Genomic DNA, 12,316 nt, shown 5'->3' with positions numbered 1-12,316 from the left:
ATTATGCAAGTAAATGGCCAATAATTTTCTGCCTTGATGTCTAATGAATCAAGCCCATGTATCAAAATTCAGTTCCTGTCTAAATGTACGGTGAACAACTCGCTGCAGTGTTGACTGAAATTTTCAACACCCCTCTGGACTCCTGACAGTTTCCAGCATGCTTCAAGACCTCCACTATCATCCCCAAAAAGACAAGAATCAATGGATGACTGTCTGACCCACTCATGGACACTTTACAGTGGAAATTCTACAAACCTTGTATTCTAATGCACATGCGAATGGAACATAATCGCAGATCCCGTTTGCGGATTTCAACTCTTCCTGCCATCATTTCGGCTCTGCTCCACAACGGCCTTTCACAGATAAATGTTGCTGACTTCACCTGAAGGTGGTTATCTGTGTCTTAAGGATCTTACAGTCCACCCGCATGTAGGAGACTGACCATATAAAAAGGTCAGCTGGGAGTCATATTGGTAAAGTTAGCCTGAAAAGTCAGTCATAAAGAAATAGTGAGAAAAATCCATATATTTACCTCTGTGTTTGCCTCAGTTAGACTTGTGACAACAGTGAATTGTTGCTGTGTCAGACTGGAACTTGCAGACCCAGAAGATGCACTCTGAGACTCAGAGGGATGAAGAGGCGGAATCTGGCTCTGAATTTCCTTCTTTTCTGATTGGTCATCGGTGACAATCGTTCCTTGGTCTGAGCCATTCTGTGCAGGTGTGGAGAAGTGTGCAGGCTGCGTGAAAATGGTTGTCTGGACAAGGTCGGGGTGGCTGGCCATTATCTTCTGAGGGTTGTGCTATAAAAGAAAAAGAATAATTCAGGACTATGTACAATATTGCCATGTCATGTAATGTAGTAAAATAAATTATCACAATGTAGCTAAATGGAAACAATAACTTAAAATTGAAAACAAGCATTTTCTATCCAATTCAAACTGAAGCACGCACACACCATATTTTTCAGTTTACACCTACACGGTGAAGTTCAGCACTTAGTTACAGCCATCATATTTACCTGCGTAAGAGTGCTGCCGTTTGTGGGCGGTTGTGTGTTGGGAGAAAGGGTCGTGTGTGTGTATATGGGATGTGTGGTTGGAGCTGATACAAATGAAGGTTCTGAGTAACCGGCGTCATCTCGGGCACTGTGTTGCAGAGCAACAGCGACCTGATCATTTGGAGATGCTTGTAATGGCATTCTACTCAGCACAGGTGAAGGGGGCGGTTTGAGCAACATTGGGATAGATGAAACTAACACATTTTCAATGTGAATCGGGGAAAGAGGTGAGACAGAAGGAGTTATGGGGAGTGTGCATCCAGGAGAAAGGAAGACATGGTTGAGAGAAGAAGATGCTGAAGAGTGAGGGGCAGTGTGGGAGTGAGGGTAGGAGGATTCACAGTCAGTAACAGCTGCCATCACCTGGACAGAGGGGTACCGTGAAGAAAAGTCAAGGAGAAAGGAAAGAGAATGGAAGCAAGAAAATCACATTGTCTAAAGAAGAAACACAGCAAGATGACTTAGTTTTCGGTTAACATTATAATTCAGTCCATGTACTGGACATCAGAAAGGCAGGAATTCACTACAGAAGGAACATCAACAGGAGAGGAACAACATGAAATAGGTAGAGTACCTTGGATGAGTGTGCTGGTGGTGGTAGTGAGGTTGAACTATGCAGCGGCTGCAGCTGCTGACGTACATCTGGCTCAGCTAGTGGCTGCTGAACACACATTGTCTGGGATGGCAAACTGCACACTGGGTGGGCAGGATGGGGTCCCTGATTCAACCCATCTTTTCCAACCAATGACATGCTCTACAGAACATGAATAAAACCAAGAAGTAGACTGTGGGAGGAGGTTTAATGACATCCACCGCTTACAGTTATACAGTACTGTGCACAAGTCTGTCACAGGTCACCGCTAACATTTGTTAAACAAATAAAAAGCAGGACCAATCGAGTATAATAGCATAATGTACAAAACTTTAGGGCTGCAACGAACGATTTTAATAAACAATTAAGCTGTCGATTTTTTTATTATTATTAATCAGATTTTTGATTCAACACAAAGATAATGGTCAACAACAAATTTATTGTCTAAGATTTTTTTTTAGCTGATTTAGGACAATTTTGATGTGCTGAATCCAAATATCACATTAGATTTGCTCAATCAGGTCAACTTTTTGAACAATGGCCACGTTTTTGTTTACATGTACAGGTATTTTGTTTTAGAGGTTCACACCCTAAATTTTGAACAATAATGAGGTAACATTCAATTTACATGTACATACCTTTATCAATGTCCAATATTCAATTTTCATGAAGCAAAGTTTGTAACATTTGATTAATAATCTGTGAACAACACGGCATAAAAACCTGACCTGAACAAAAGAAGTGGATGTCATTTTCCGATTTAGTGATGCAAAATTGTCCTAAATCAGTTGTAAAAACATAGACAACTTACCCAAAAGATTTTTTTGTAACGCAGTGTAATTAATCTGCTTTCATGGAGGACTACAGAAATGTGAAAATATTACTGCTGAGGCAAAAATTTTGAGGGGCTGAAATTATGAGCATATGGACAATTTAACTGTAAAATTTGTAAAGTTAAACAATGGCTCTAAATGATCAATTATTGATCAAAATAGTTAATTAATTTGATAATTGATTAGGTGTCAATTTATTTATTGTTCCACTGCTACAAAACACCTTTCTAATTTTGTACACAAGTGATACAGGAGCTAAGGTAAAGTCATAATTGAATTTTGGTGATGATTTATATAAAGGAAGGTAGAATATAGTATAGTATAGTATAGTATAGGCCTATTTGGATTAAAATTGACAGTCACCGTTTTAGGCATCAATGGAACTCATGGAAAAAGATCAGAAAAGTCACCTCTTTAGTCATCTGAGTAGCCTGGCGATGTTGCAAGGAGACCAAAAGGCTCTGAGTCAGCACCTGGGGAACTCCTCCATAGGTCTGTGGTGTAGTAGATGACTGCCCAGGCAGGTACTGGTTCTGAGCAGGAATGGTGTTGATGGTAGAATGTGTAAACCTCACATCAGGTAAGCTAACAGTACAATACTGTTGATTTGTGGTTACCGTCTGGTCCTGTTGGACCTCAGACTGGGATACATCCTGTCTCGATTGTGGAACCGCCATCTGCATGGGATGGTGGCTTTGCTGCTGGAGAACTGGGGTGAGTACTTCCTGCTGACCAGCAGACTGAAGACTTTGAGAATGGAGAAGAGGCTGTGTCATTGGTTGGTGTACACTTTGCATTGCCTCATGGTCATGCTGGAGTTGTGCCTGAATGAAAGACTGCATCCCATTTTGTGTTTGCTGTACACTGCCTGGAGCATTTGGCATCAAGCATTGTTGGTGCTCTTGTTGAACTGGTATCTGCTGGCTATTAAGTACTGACGTTGACGAGCTCAGACCAGTTTGGGTGGCAACTGGAAGCAGCGTAGCGCCAGTGGAAGCGTTTCCCAAATGACACTGGGCTACGGCTGTCATAGTTGAGGACATAGTTGAGCAGCCAGAACTTTCTGAATGCTGTGCCGGTAGAGTTGTCGTGGCAGCTGTTGTCTGTGGCTGATAACCTGACGCAGTGTAAGTCTGCTGCTGGACCGAAGCAACACAGTTCAAAGTTGCTTGCTGTGGTTGGTGAACTTGTGTCTGATAGCACGCTAATGAAATACCTGGAGGTGGGTAACAACCAATAGCTGAAAGATGGGGGGTGACTGAGCATGAACTAGTCTGACTTTGTGTTGCGGCATTGGGCTGACACAAGTATGGGGGAGTAGGGTAACTGTGCCCAGGCTGGAGGTATTGGTGAGATGTGAGCTCTGCTGCTTGATTCTGGTGACCCACAGAACTGGCCTACAGACACATAAACAAGGGAGGTAACTTAAATTAGATTATAATGGGAATTTTCTTAAATACAATTATGGACTTGAGTATACAAAGACAATGCAAGCAAGCTAAAAATCAGGACAAAAAAGCAAAACAATCAAAAGGATCAATTCATTAATAAAAGGTGATCATCACAAGACTTCACTAGGAATGGGTCCGTAACACTAAGGCAAAATAGAAAGCTGTTATCATTCTGTGTCGATTCTAGAGAAAAGCGGTGAAAGTTAATCAGCAGGGAGATATTGCCTGTTAGAGAATCAACAACCAACCATTCTTCTGCATTATTAGCAGGCTTATCATGTTGAAAATTATGCTCAGCTGTAGGAGCTTAGGCAGGAAGCAGGACCCAGACGGTGGATAGGATTTCCAGGGAGAAATCAGTTAGTCTAATATTTTGACCTACCACTCCCATTGCACTGTCAATGTGCTGCTCTCTTGCAAAGGATCTATCCTCGCAGCCATGGACCGGTTCTTTTCCTCCGCACAAACTGGCAGTCAGGAGATGATTCTTCAGGTTGCCATCTCCAGTAGCAAAGGGATTGCTGTGGGAAGCTGAGGAGTGAATGGAGGTGTGCTGTGCGGTTGCAGTACGACATGGTGGTCCTTTTTGATGTATTATATATAACAGGGACTTCTGCAGCAGGAGAAAATCTGAACAATCACTCGAACCTTTAAGCTGTCCCAAAGCAGGGGTAGGGATTGTTTCCACTGAGGACAGTGTGGGTTTGCAATCGCACAGACAGCGTGGCAAGACAGAAGAGGCAAGGCGCCGCATCCCTCCCCGATGCTGGTTGCTATGATGACATGTTAAACTTTGAAGACCGCTGATGTCAGAGTGTCTACGGCCCCTTGTCACGGGCAGTGTCATATTCCCACTGGTAGCCTCTGATGAAGGAGCGATGAATTGGTCTCCCATACTGTCAAATAACAACGGGTGAGCAACTCGAGAAGGGCTGGCAGCCTCAGCTTTTGAGTGATGTTCCCATTGTTTTTCTATCACAAAGGGGTAGGGACGGGCAGATGTCAGAGAGAGTTTCAAAGAACGGAGCTGAGGTACGGGGTCTACATGGTAAGCGTCAACAACAGGAGCACTTCCTCTGCGGGCTGCAACTCCAAAATGAGTACAGAGTTCTGGGCTCAGCACCGACCCCCATACTTCACCCGTTTCACATGAGTGAGGTCGATCTGTCGGAAAATTTATACTTCGCTGGCACTGATCGAGAAGCAACCCAAAAGGCAAAACATGTTAATCATTATTACCAGGTCACAAAGAAAAAACATTTTGCAAAGCCATACTGAATTAATGACAGTTGCTGTCTGAATATCGATGAAAACTATGCATGCAAACTTTGACACTTTAGATATGATGTGTTTGTCCATATATTTCACTTACTGTCAATATTATCAGAACAACCATTAAAGAGCACATCAAATGCATACAGAGGGCAGTAAACTCACGTTCATCGCGGGGTATAAGTTCTGGACTCACCCGCTATACAGTTGATGAAAATCTGCTATTTATCCATCCATCCATCAACTTCCACTTATTTGGGGTCGGGTCACGGGGCAGCAGCTTTAACAGGAAAGGTCAGACTTCCCTCTTCCCAGCCAAATCGTCTAACTCTTCTGCGTGAGCCCGAGGCATTCCCAGACCGGCCAGGAGACAGTGTCTCCAGCGTGTTCTGGGTTGTCCCCAGAGGCTCCTCCCAGTGAGACATGTCCAGAACACGTCACCAGGGAGGCATCCAGAAGGCATCCTATTCACATGGCAGAGTCACCTCATCTAGATCCTCTCAATGCAGAGGAGTAGCGGCTCTACTCTGAGCCCCTCCCAGATGACCAAGCTTGTCACCCTATCTTTAAGGGAAAGACTGGACACCCAGCAGAGGAAACTCAGCAACTTCAACCCTAGAGTCCCCAGACTGTGCTTCCTCAACGGAAGGCGTGTCAGTGGAACTGGGGAAGTCTAACCCTTCTTCCCACCAACTCACTACACGAACCGATCCCCACTATACAGTGTTGCCGGTGCACTGCTGCCCCTTCCTGAGATGCCGGATGGTTGCCTCAGCAACAACTACAGCTAGATTCCGCTTAGCCTGCCAGTAATAATCTCCATAATCCCAATGCTCAATAGAAAAATGCTCAATAGGACTCCTTCTTTGGCTTGACTGTATCCCTTACTGCTGGTCTCCACCAACAGGTTCGGAGATTGCCGCCACGAGAGGCAGCAACCACCTTACGGCCACAGGTCCTGTCGGCCCCCTCAACAATGGAGGTGTTGAACATGTCCTCCGCCTCCACTGGGACGTGCTCAGAGTTCTGAAAGGAGACTCTGCCAGACATTCCCACGATGGGACGGGGATCTTCCAGCATCATCGGAGCCAACTCACCCACAGGTGGAGATAGGTAGACAGCTCGGAACCCTCTCTTCACCGAGCGTCCGAGACACGACCACAAAGTTGATCAGCGGGCTGGTGCATGTGGACACCCTTATGTCTGAACATGGAATTTATTATGGACAATCCGTGACGAGCAAAGAAGTTTGATCCTCCTGATCACGCCCCACCAGGTCTTACAGTCATTGCCCCCTTGAGCATTGAAGTCCCGCAGCAGAATGAGGGTGTCCCCAACAGGAGTGCTCTCCAGCACTCCCTCCAAGGACTTCAAAAAGGGTGGGTACTCTGATCTGTTATTTGGTGCATAGGCACAAATTACAGTCAGAATTCGTCCCCCCACTCGATGGCAGAGGGAGGCTACACTCTCAGCCACCGGGGTGAACCCCAGTCCAAGCCAGCTCAAGAGGACTGGCCAAGCTGTGTATCGAGGTGAGCCAGACTATATCTAGTCAGAACTTTTTAACTTTGGACTCCAGCTCAGGCGCCTTCCCGGCCTGAGAAGTGACATTCCCCATTCCCAGAGCCAGCTTCTATAGCCGGGGATTGGACTGCCAAGGTCCCCACCTTTCTGCCACCACCAAGACCCCTTTGCCTTCTCCCACAGATGGTGAGCCCATGGGAAGGGTGACTAACGTTGCCTCTTCGGGCTGTGCCCGGTTGGGCCCCACAGGTGCAGGCCTGGTGACCAGGCGCTTGCCATCGAGCCCCACCTCCAAGACTGGCACCAGAGGGGGGCCCCGCTAACCCAAGTCCGGGCGAGGAAAAACGTTGCCCATTTATTTTAATCATCATGGAAGTTCTGAGCTGTGCTTGGTATGTTCCCTCACCTAAGACCTGTTGCCAGGGGCAAAAAGCCCCAAGCAACTTAGCTCCGAGGATCATTGGGACACAGAAGGCCCTCCACCATGATAAGGAGATGGCTCAGGGAGGAGATCCAAGATATAGACCATATTACAAAAAAACTGCTTTAAACACATTTACACTTATTCAAACACATTTTTAAACACATTGTAAACATATTTTAACACAAATTGCTAGCATAAAAGGCAAAGAAAATACTGCACGTATTGTAGTGTCTGTGTGTTAAATACATGCATGTGGCTTTGAGATATGGTGCTCAGTAAGGTGGCATGCAACGTTGGCGTGTCTGCATGTGAAAGTCTGGGCATGAGCTGTATGAATGTGCTCATTATGTTTGTTATGTGTTTTACAGTTCTCCTGGCGATCAATAAATGATTGAAAAGTGCGTTGGCAACTTTGGCCCTTGTTCCCTAAATACAAGGGCGTTACAGTAAAGAAAAACAAAAAACATAATACGATCGCTTTAAAGTGCAGATTGCTGCGACAGACAGATTTACATTTAACCAATATTTTGTGGAATAGCAGGGCGCAAATGATGAACCGTGATACAGCGGGGAGGAAATTAAAAGTAAATTCACGATGCAAGTAAAATGTAAACGGAACACAAACAATACTTTGGGGAGACAGCAGAGAAATGCTGACTGCTAGGAAGGTTAATCACCCGTCAAGACAAATATATAGATCACTTTTGTACTTCGCATGCTCTTTTCTTCTTTTATTGTTTCAGTCAACTTTGTCATATTATGCTGAAAAGTCAGGACTGGTAAGATCCATTTTCTGCTCTGTTGCTGTCAACAAATGGCTGAAATAATATAGCCAAGGAAAAAGCAACACAGGAGAGTCATCGGTCAAGAAAAGTGACGACTTAACAAAATGTCACTCAACAACCTTTGTTGAGGACTGTGAAAGGATCCAATAACCTTAATTTTAGGTGTTTAAAAAAAAATAAAACAAATTTGAATACCAGGTTTTCACCATACAGCGAGAATGAACGAAGCATGTTAAAGGGTTAACGGCTATGAAAAGAAAGGTGCTTAGCACCTGTAAGCATTTTGACACATCTGAATGAACAGAGTCAGCCTGGGTGTGTATGCTCCAAATCCAAACCTGCTGTGTTGCCATAGTGATGGGCTCCAATAGGGACTGATAGAGGACATTCTGCTGGCTGCTGTGGGAGTCCGAGTACACGGTGGAGCCCTTGCCACTGTCAAAAGTGCTGTCTGCTACAGAGACACAAAATCACCCAATCACAAAAAAGTCAAAGGCTACACCAGTGTGAGCAATAAAAACCTGACACCATTTAATAGCTACTGTATCTCACTATACTGCTGTTAATATGAGTGTTCATTTGGCTGGCTTTTATCTCTTGAGACAAACAAAGCCACCACAATAATGCCATGATATGAGATTCAAGGTATACATGAGCAGCTTGGCATGACATCAGCCGTGTTCTCTGACAACCCTGCAGGTTTTACATGTATAGAAAGTACATACTGTAAGAGGGGCTTACATGTCACTGAAGTGAAACTGGCTGGCGGGGTATGTTGTTGGTTGTGCTGCTCAGCGTCAGCCTCAGAGGGCTGCCCTGCATGCGCTTCCCTAGAAGGCATGCCCTGAGAAGTTGCCATCTGGAACCCATGTCCACCATCCATTCGGTTAGTAGCCGATGCAGTTCTTTCTCTTCTCCATTTGATTAGCGCCACTCGATCCCGAATGGATTTTCCTACACTCTTTACGTCACTGTCATGGAAGAATCCAGACTCCACCTGAAAAAAAGGAAGAGGATGACTCAGAGGTTTTTTGGTTGTTGTTGTTGCAGAGTGCATACATACTAAGCTCTAAAAGGCACAGTCCAAAATCTAATTTAAAAAACAAAACTCAAATGATCCCTTTCAGGGAAGATGATCATGAAAGAGCTATAAATCAAATAAGTCACATATTCCACACAAACATACCATCTCTTGTGCCACCACCTCAGGGACTTCCTTTTCTAGGTCAAACGTGAACTCAATGGCTCCACTCTCCTTATATTTCCCTTTCAATTTCTTGTGGTCCTCCACCCACAGTTTCAGGGCGATTGAGGTCTTTTGCCCATCATCCTCCTCAGCAAGCTCCACCCTCACCCCTGTGTCCTCAGCAAAGAAGGCGTGGTTCAGGAGGTCTTTGATGGCGTATCTGTTAGAATATACAAACAAGTTCACACTCAGCCACAAATGTGTACTGTATGCACAATGCCTTCCGAGGAAACGTTTCTTCTGGTGACCTTCAGGATAGCTACTCTTGGTTCGAGGTGCAAGAGTAATCGAAAGGCCGACCAAAACATAACAGCATTTGCAGCGGTGTCGGTCAAGTGCTGCTTGTTTGTTAAGACCGATACTTGGCCTCGTTTTGAAGGGACTGTCCCAGCAGTGCAGATTGTCCATTTAGAACACGATATATAGTACAGGGCGTGTATTCAATGTCGCAAAAACGAAAAGTGTTTGGAGATCTATGGTAACAGTATGTGACAATCGCTTACCGCTCTTCTCTCTTTTGACAGATGCACTCCCCGATAATCTCTTTAATTTCAGGATCCATGACCTTGTTGTAACTGGCTGGCTTGACTCCCTAGACAACAATTACATCAAATGGAACACGTGAAATGTCAACATTAGTCAAACGACATCTTGGAATTTAAAAACAAAAATAAAAACAAAAACTAAAAACTGCCATAGTCATGATTACGTGTCCAAAAAAAGCATGTATAATGCATGTCAACAGCTGTTTTGTGGACTTTTCATATCAATTTACATTCAGACAAAATGAAGTAGGGAGCAGAGTAAACTATGCATCTATTTATGCATCTATGTAAAAATATCTGGGTTTATTTTTGACCAATTGCCTTTTACTATCCCACAGTGGTCTCAGTGGAGCAAACAGTAAAAGTACAGTGACAGCGAATATGTAATCTGGTAAAGCATATATGCGCAACCTACTTCCACAGTCGGCAAAACAGGTTGAAGCACTTCATTCCAACTCAGGTGAATGGCGAATACAAACTTTAAACGTTGACAATGTCTCTTTTTTAACACATGATGTCACCACAGAGACCCCAAAGATGACAATATTCAATGTTTAGGCTTCATTCGTGTTCACATATATCATATCATATTACCATTAACAAACGATATACATGTATTAACTTTTGTCAGAAGACACCAGCCATAAAAAAAAAAAGAAATAACATTTTTAGCAAGTTCGGCTTCATCAAACTACAGTTATGCTGAGTATTGGTATGCTCGCAGCATACACAGGAAATCCGCAAACCTGTTTGCTGGTCATCTGATGGTCCACATATAGTAAATTAGGGGGAAAAGACACTGAAAAGATTCAGTTAGAATGAAACATATTTGTCCATCCACAAAAAACAAAAAGCTGCACTGGGCTGCTGATCTTATCCCATTCAATTACTGCCATCTACTGTTTTAACATCTTGTTTCTCAAACAAACTGGAAAGAGTGTAAATTGGACTTACACTTGTGACTTTACGGTAAATCTGTGCAGCATTCTGACATTCGGAGTAGGGATATTCTGAGGTGGCCATTTCTAGCATACACATGCCAAAGGCATAGACATCCACAGCTTCATCGTAGTGCTCCTCGTACATCTCTGGAGCCATGAACTCTGGAGTGCCTGTGGAGAAAGTTGCAGCAATGTGTCTTCACCACGCGTCTCTGAGTTGATCACCATAGACAAATGGAGAGAAAGGCCACAGTGCGTTTACCTATGACACTCTTTGCAAAGGAGGCAGCCTTTAGGGTCGCCAGCCCTAAATCGCCAATCTTGACTGAGCCTGTAGGGCCAGTGATGAATATATTATCGCACTTGAGGTCCCTATGGATTATGGGAGGAGTTCTGGTGTGGAGAAAGTGAAGGCCTTTCAGGATCTGTCTGCACCAGCTTCTAAGCACTTTTGGCTTCATTACCTTAAAGCGCTTCAGATAGCTGTACGAGAGAAGGAGAGCGTATTAGTGTGCGTGCTTCTTTCTCATGACATTTGAACTTAGCAGTTTTCCTCAGTACTCACGTTTTTAGTGTCCCTGATGTCATGAGCTCTGTTACCAATACAATGCACTTCTTTCCTTTAAGCGGAGACTCCCAAAAGTCATAAAAGCGGACAATGTTTGGATGTTGAAGACCTTTTAACATCTCAGCCTCTTCCTTGAAGCGCTGACGTTCCACTTTTGACAGCTTACGATCCTGAGGAAAAAGGAGAAATTCCACTGAAGGAAAACAAAAGATCATATAAACTACTTATTATTAGGTGTGATGCAGTCGGGACAGAGAAAGTCAGAGCTTTGTCTTTAGGACAAAGAGATGCATCTCTATTTCGATCATTGCAAATATGCAACAATTAGAAAAACTTAACAGGAAGGATGATGACGTGCTTGAGAAAATTGCACATCGGTAGATTTCTTAAGCTCACAAAACAACTTATCAACAATGTGAGGGATATTAAGTTGCAAGAGAGAAAGTATGTAAATAGCAATGTGACAAGGTTTTCCAAAAATGACAGTCTGCCAAGATGCCGAGTCTGATTGGATTGACCACTTCAACTTGTGGACATAGAGAGTTCCTGAAAATGTCCACTAAAAATCTCTTTGTAGCACTGCGTTGGCAGTTGCCAATTTCCTTTTTTGGGGAATATTCTTGTGGGACATCACCGATAGAAAATCTGGTCAAAAAAACGCCTTAGAATGAGAGAAAAACAGTATAACTTTATTATTTCTTAACATATCTCCTGGACCCTTTTTTTTCATCTGCAGTGGACCCCTGCATACCCACTTTGCACGTTGCTAATTTAAATGATCTGGATTCGTGTATAAATTGGTCATAAAATGTAATCTGATCTTTACATAAGTCACACAAAAAATATCAGATCACATTTTATCAACAATATTTTGCACAAATCAGTCATTCCAAAGCATCAGTGCACATACTTTTTCTTGCAAGTGCAAACCAATCTTGTTTTGACATTGCACTATATCCAGAGCCACTGCCACTAAATAAGATATCAAAGGGTCCGCTCCTTGTGTGTGTGTGTGTGTGTGTGTGTGTAGGTTTGGGGGTATTCATCCCAACGGTGGTCACACCCTCTCCACGCTG

The 12,316-nt window shown here is 43.7% G+C and overlaps 1 protein-coding gene across 4 annotated transcripts in view; it reads right to left on the bottom strand.

The window, feature by feature from the left end:
- The window catches only part of LOC133476234 (serine/threonine-protein kinase WNK2), a 45,166-nt gene that overhangs the window by 16,407 nt on the left and 16,443 nt on the right, over positions 1-12,316 (bottom strand). For 2 of the 4 annotated variants that reach the window (XM_061769348.1, XM_061769356.1), the window contains exons 3-15: positions 11,238-11,410; positions 10,935-11,155; positions 10,686-10,843; positions 9,690-9,778; positions 9,127-9,346; positions 8,682-8,937; positions 8,279-8,394; positions 4,318-5,127; positions 3,102-3,881; positions 2,895-3,017; positions 1,634-1,813; positions 1,021-1,422; positions 533-802 (exon numbers count right to left, since the gene is read on the bottom strand). In XM_061769348.1, coding sequence (XP_061625332.1) covers positions 533-802; positions 1,021-1,422; positions 1,634-1,813; positions 2,895-3,017; positions 3,102-3,881; positions 4,318-5,127; positions 8,279-8,394; positions 8,682-8,937; positions 9,127-9,346; positions 9,690-9,778; positions 10,686-10,843; positions 10,935-11,155; positions 11,238-11,410 — 3,798 coding nt within the window. The remainder of the gene's footprint in view (positions 1-532; positions 803-1,020; positions 1,423-1,633; positions 1,814-2,894; positions 3,018-3,101; positions 3,882-4,317; positions 5,128-8,278; positions 8,395-8,681; positions 8,938-9,126; positions 9,347-9,689; positions 9,779-10,685; positions 10,844-10,934; positions 11,156-11,237; positions 11,411-12,316) is intronic. The other 2 variants (XM_061769365.1, XM_061769374.1) reach the window with 2 other exon arrangements.

Source organism: Phyllopteryx taeniolatus, chromosome 1 (assembly GCF_024500385.1).
Source record: "Phyllopteryx taeniolatus isolate TA_2022b chromosome 1, UOR_Ptae_1.2, whole genome shotgun sequence".
NCBI classification, from domain to species: Eukaryota; Metazoa; Chordata; class Actinopteri; order Syngnathiformes; family Syngnathidae; genus Phyllopteryx; species Phyllopteryx taeniolatus.
The sequence above is the reverse complement of the archived record's forward strand: the minus strand, read 5'-3'. Positions and strand labels throughout refer to the sequence as shown.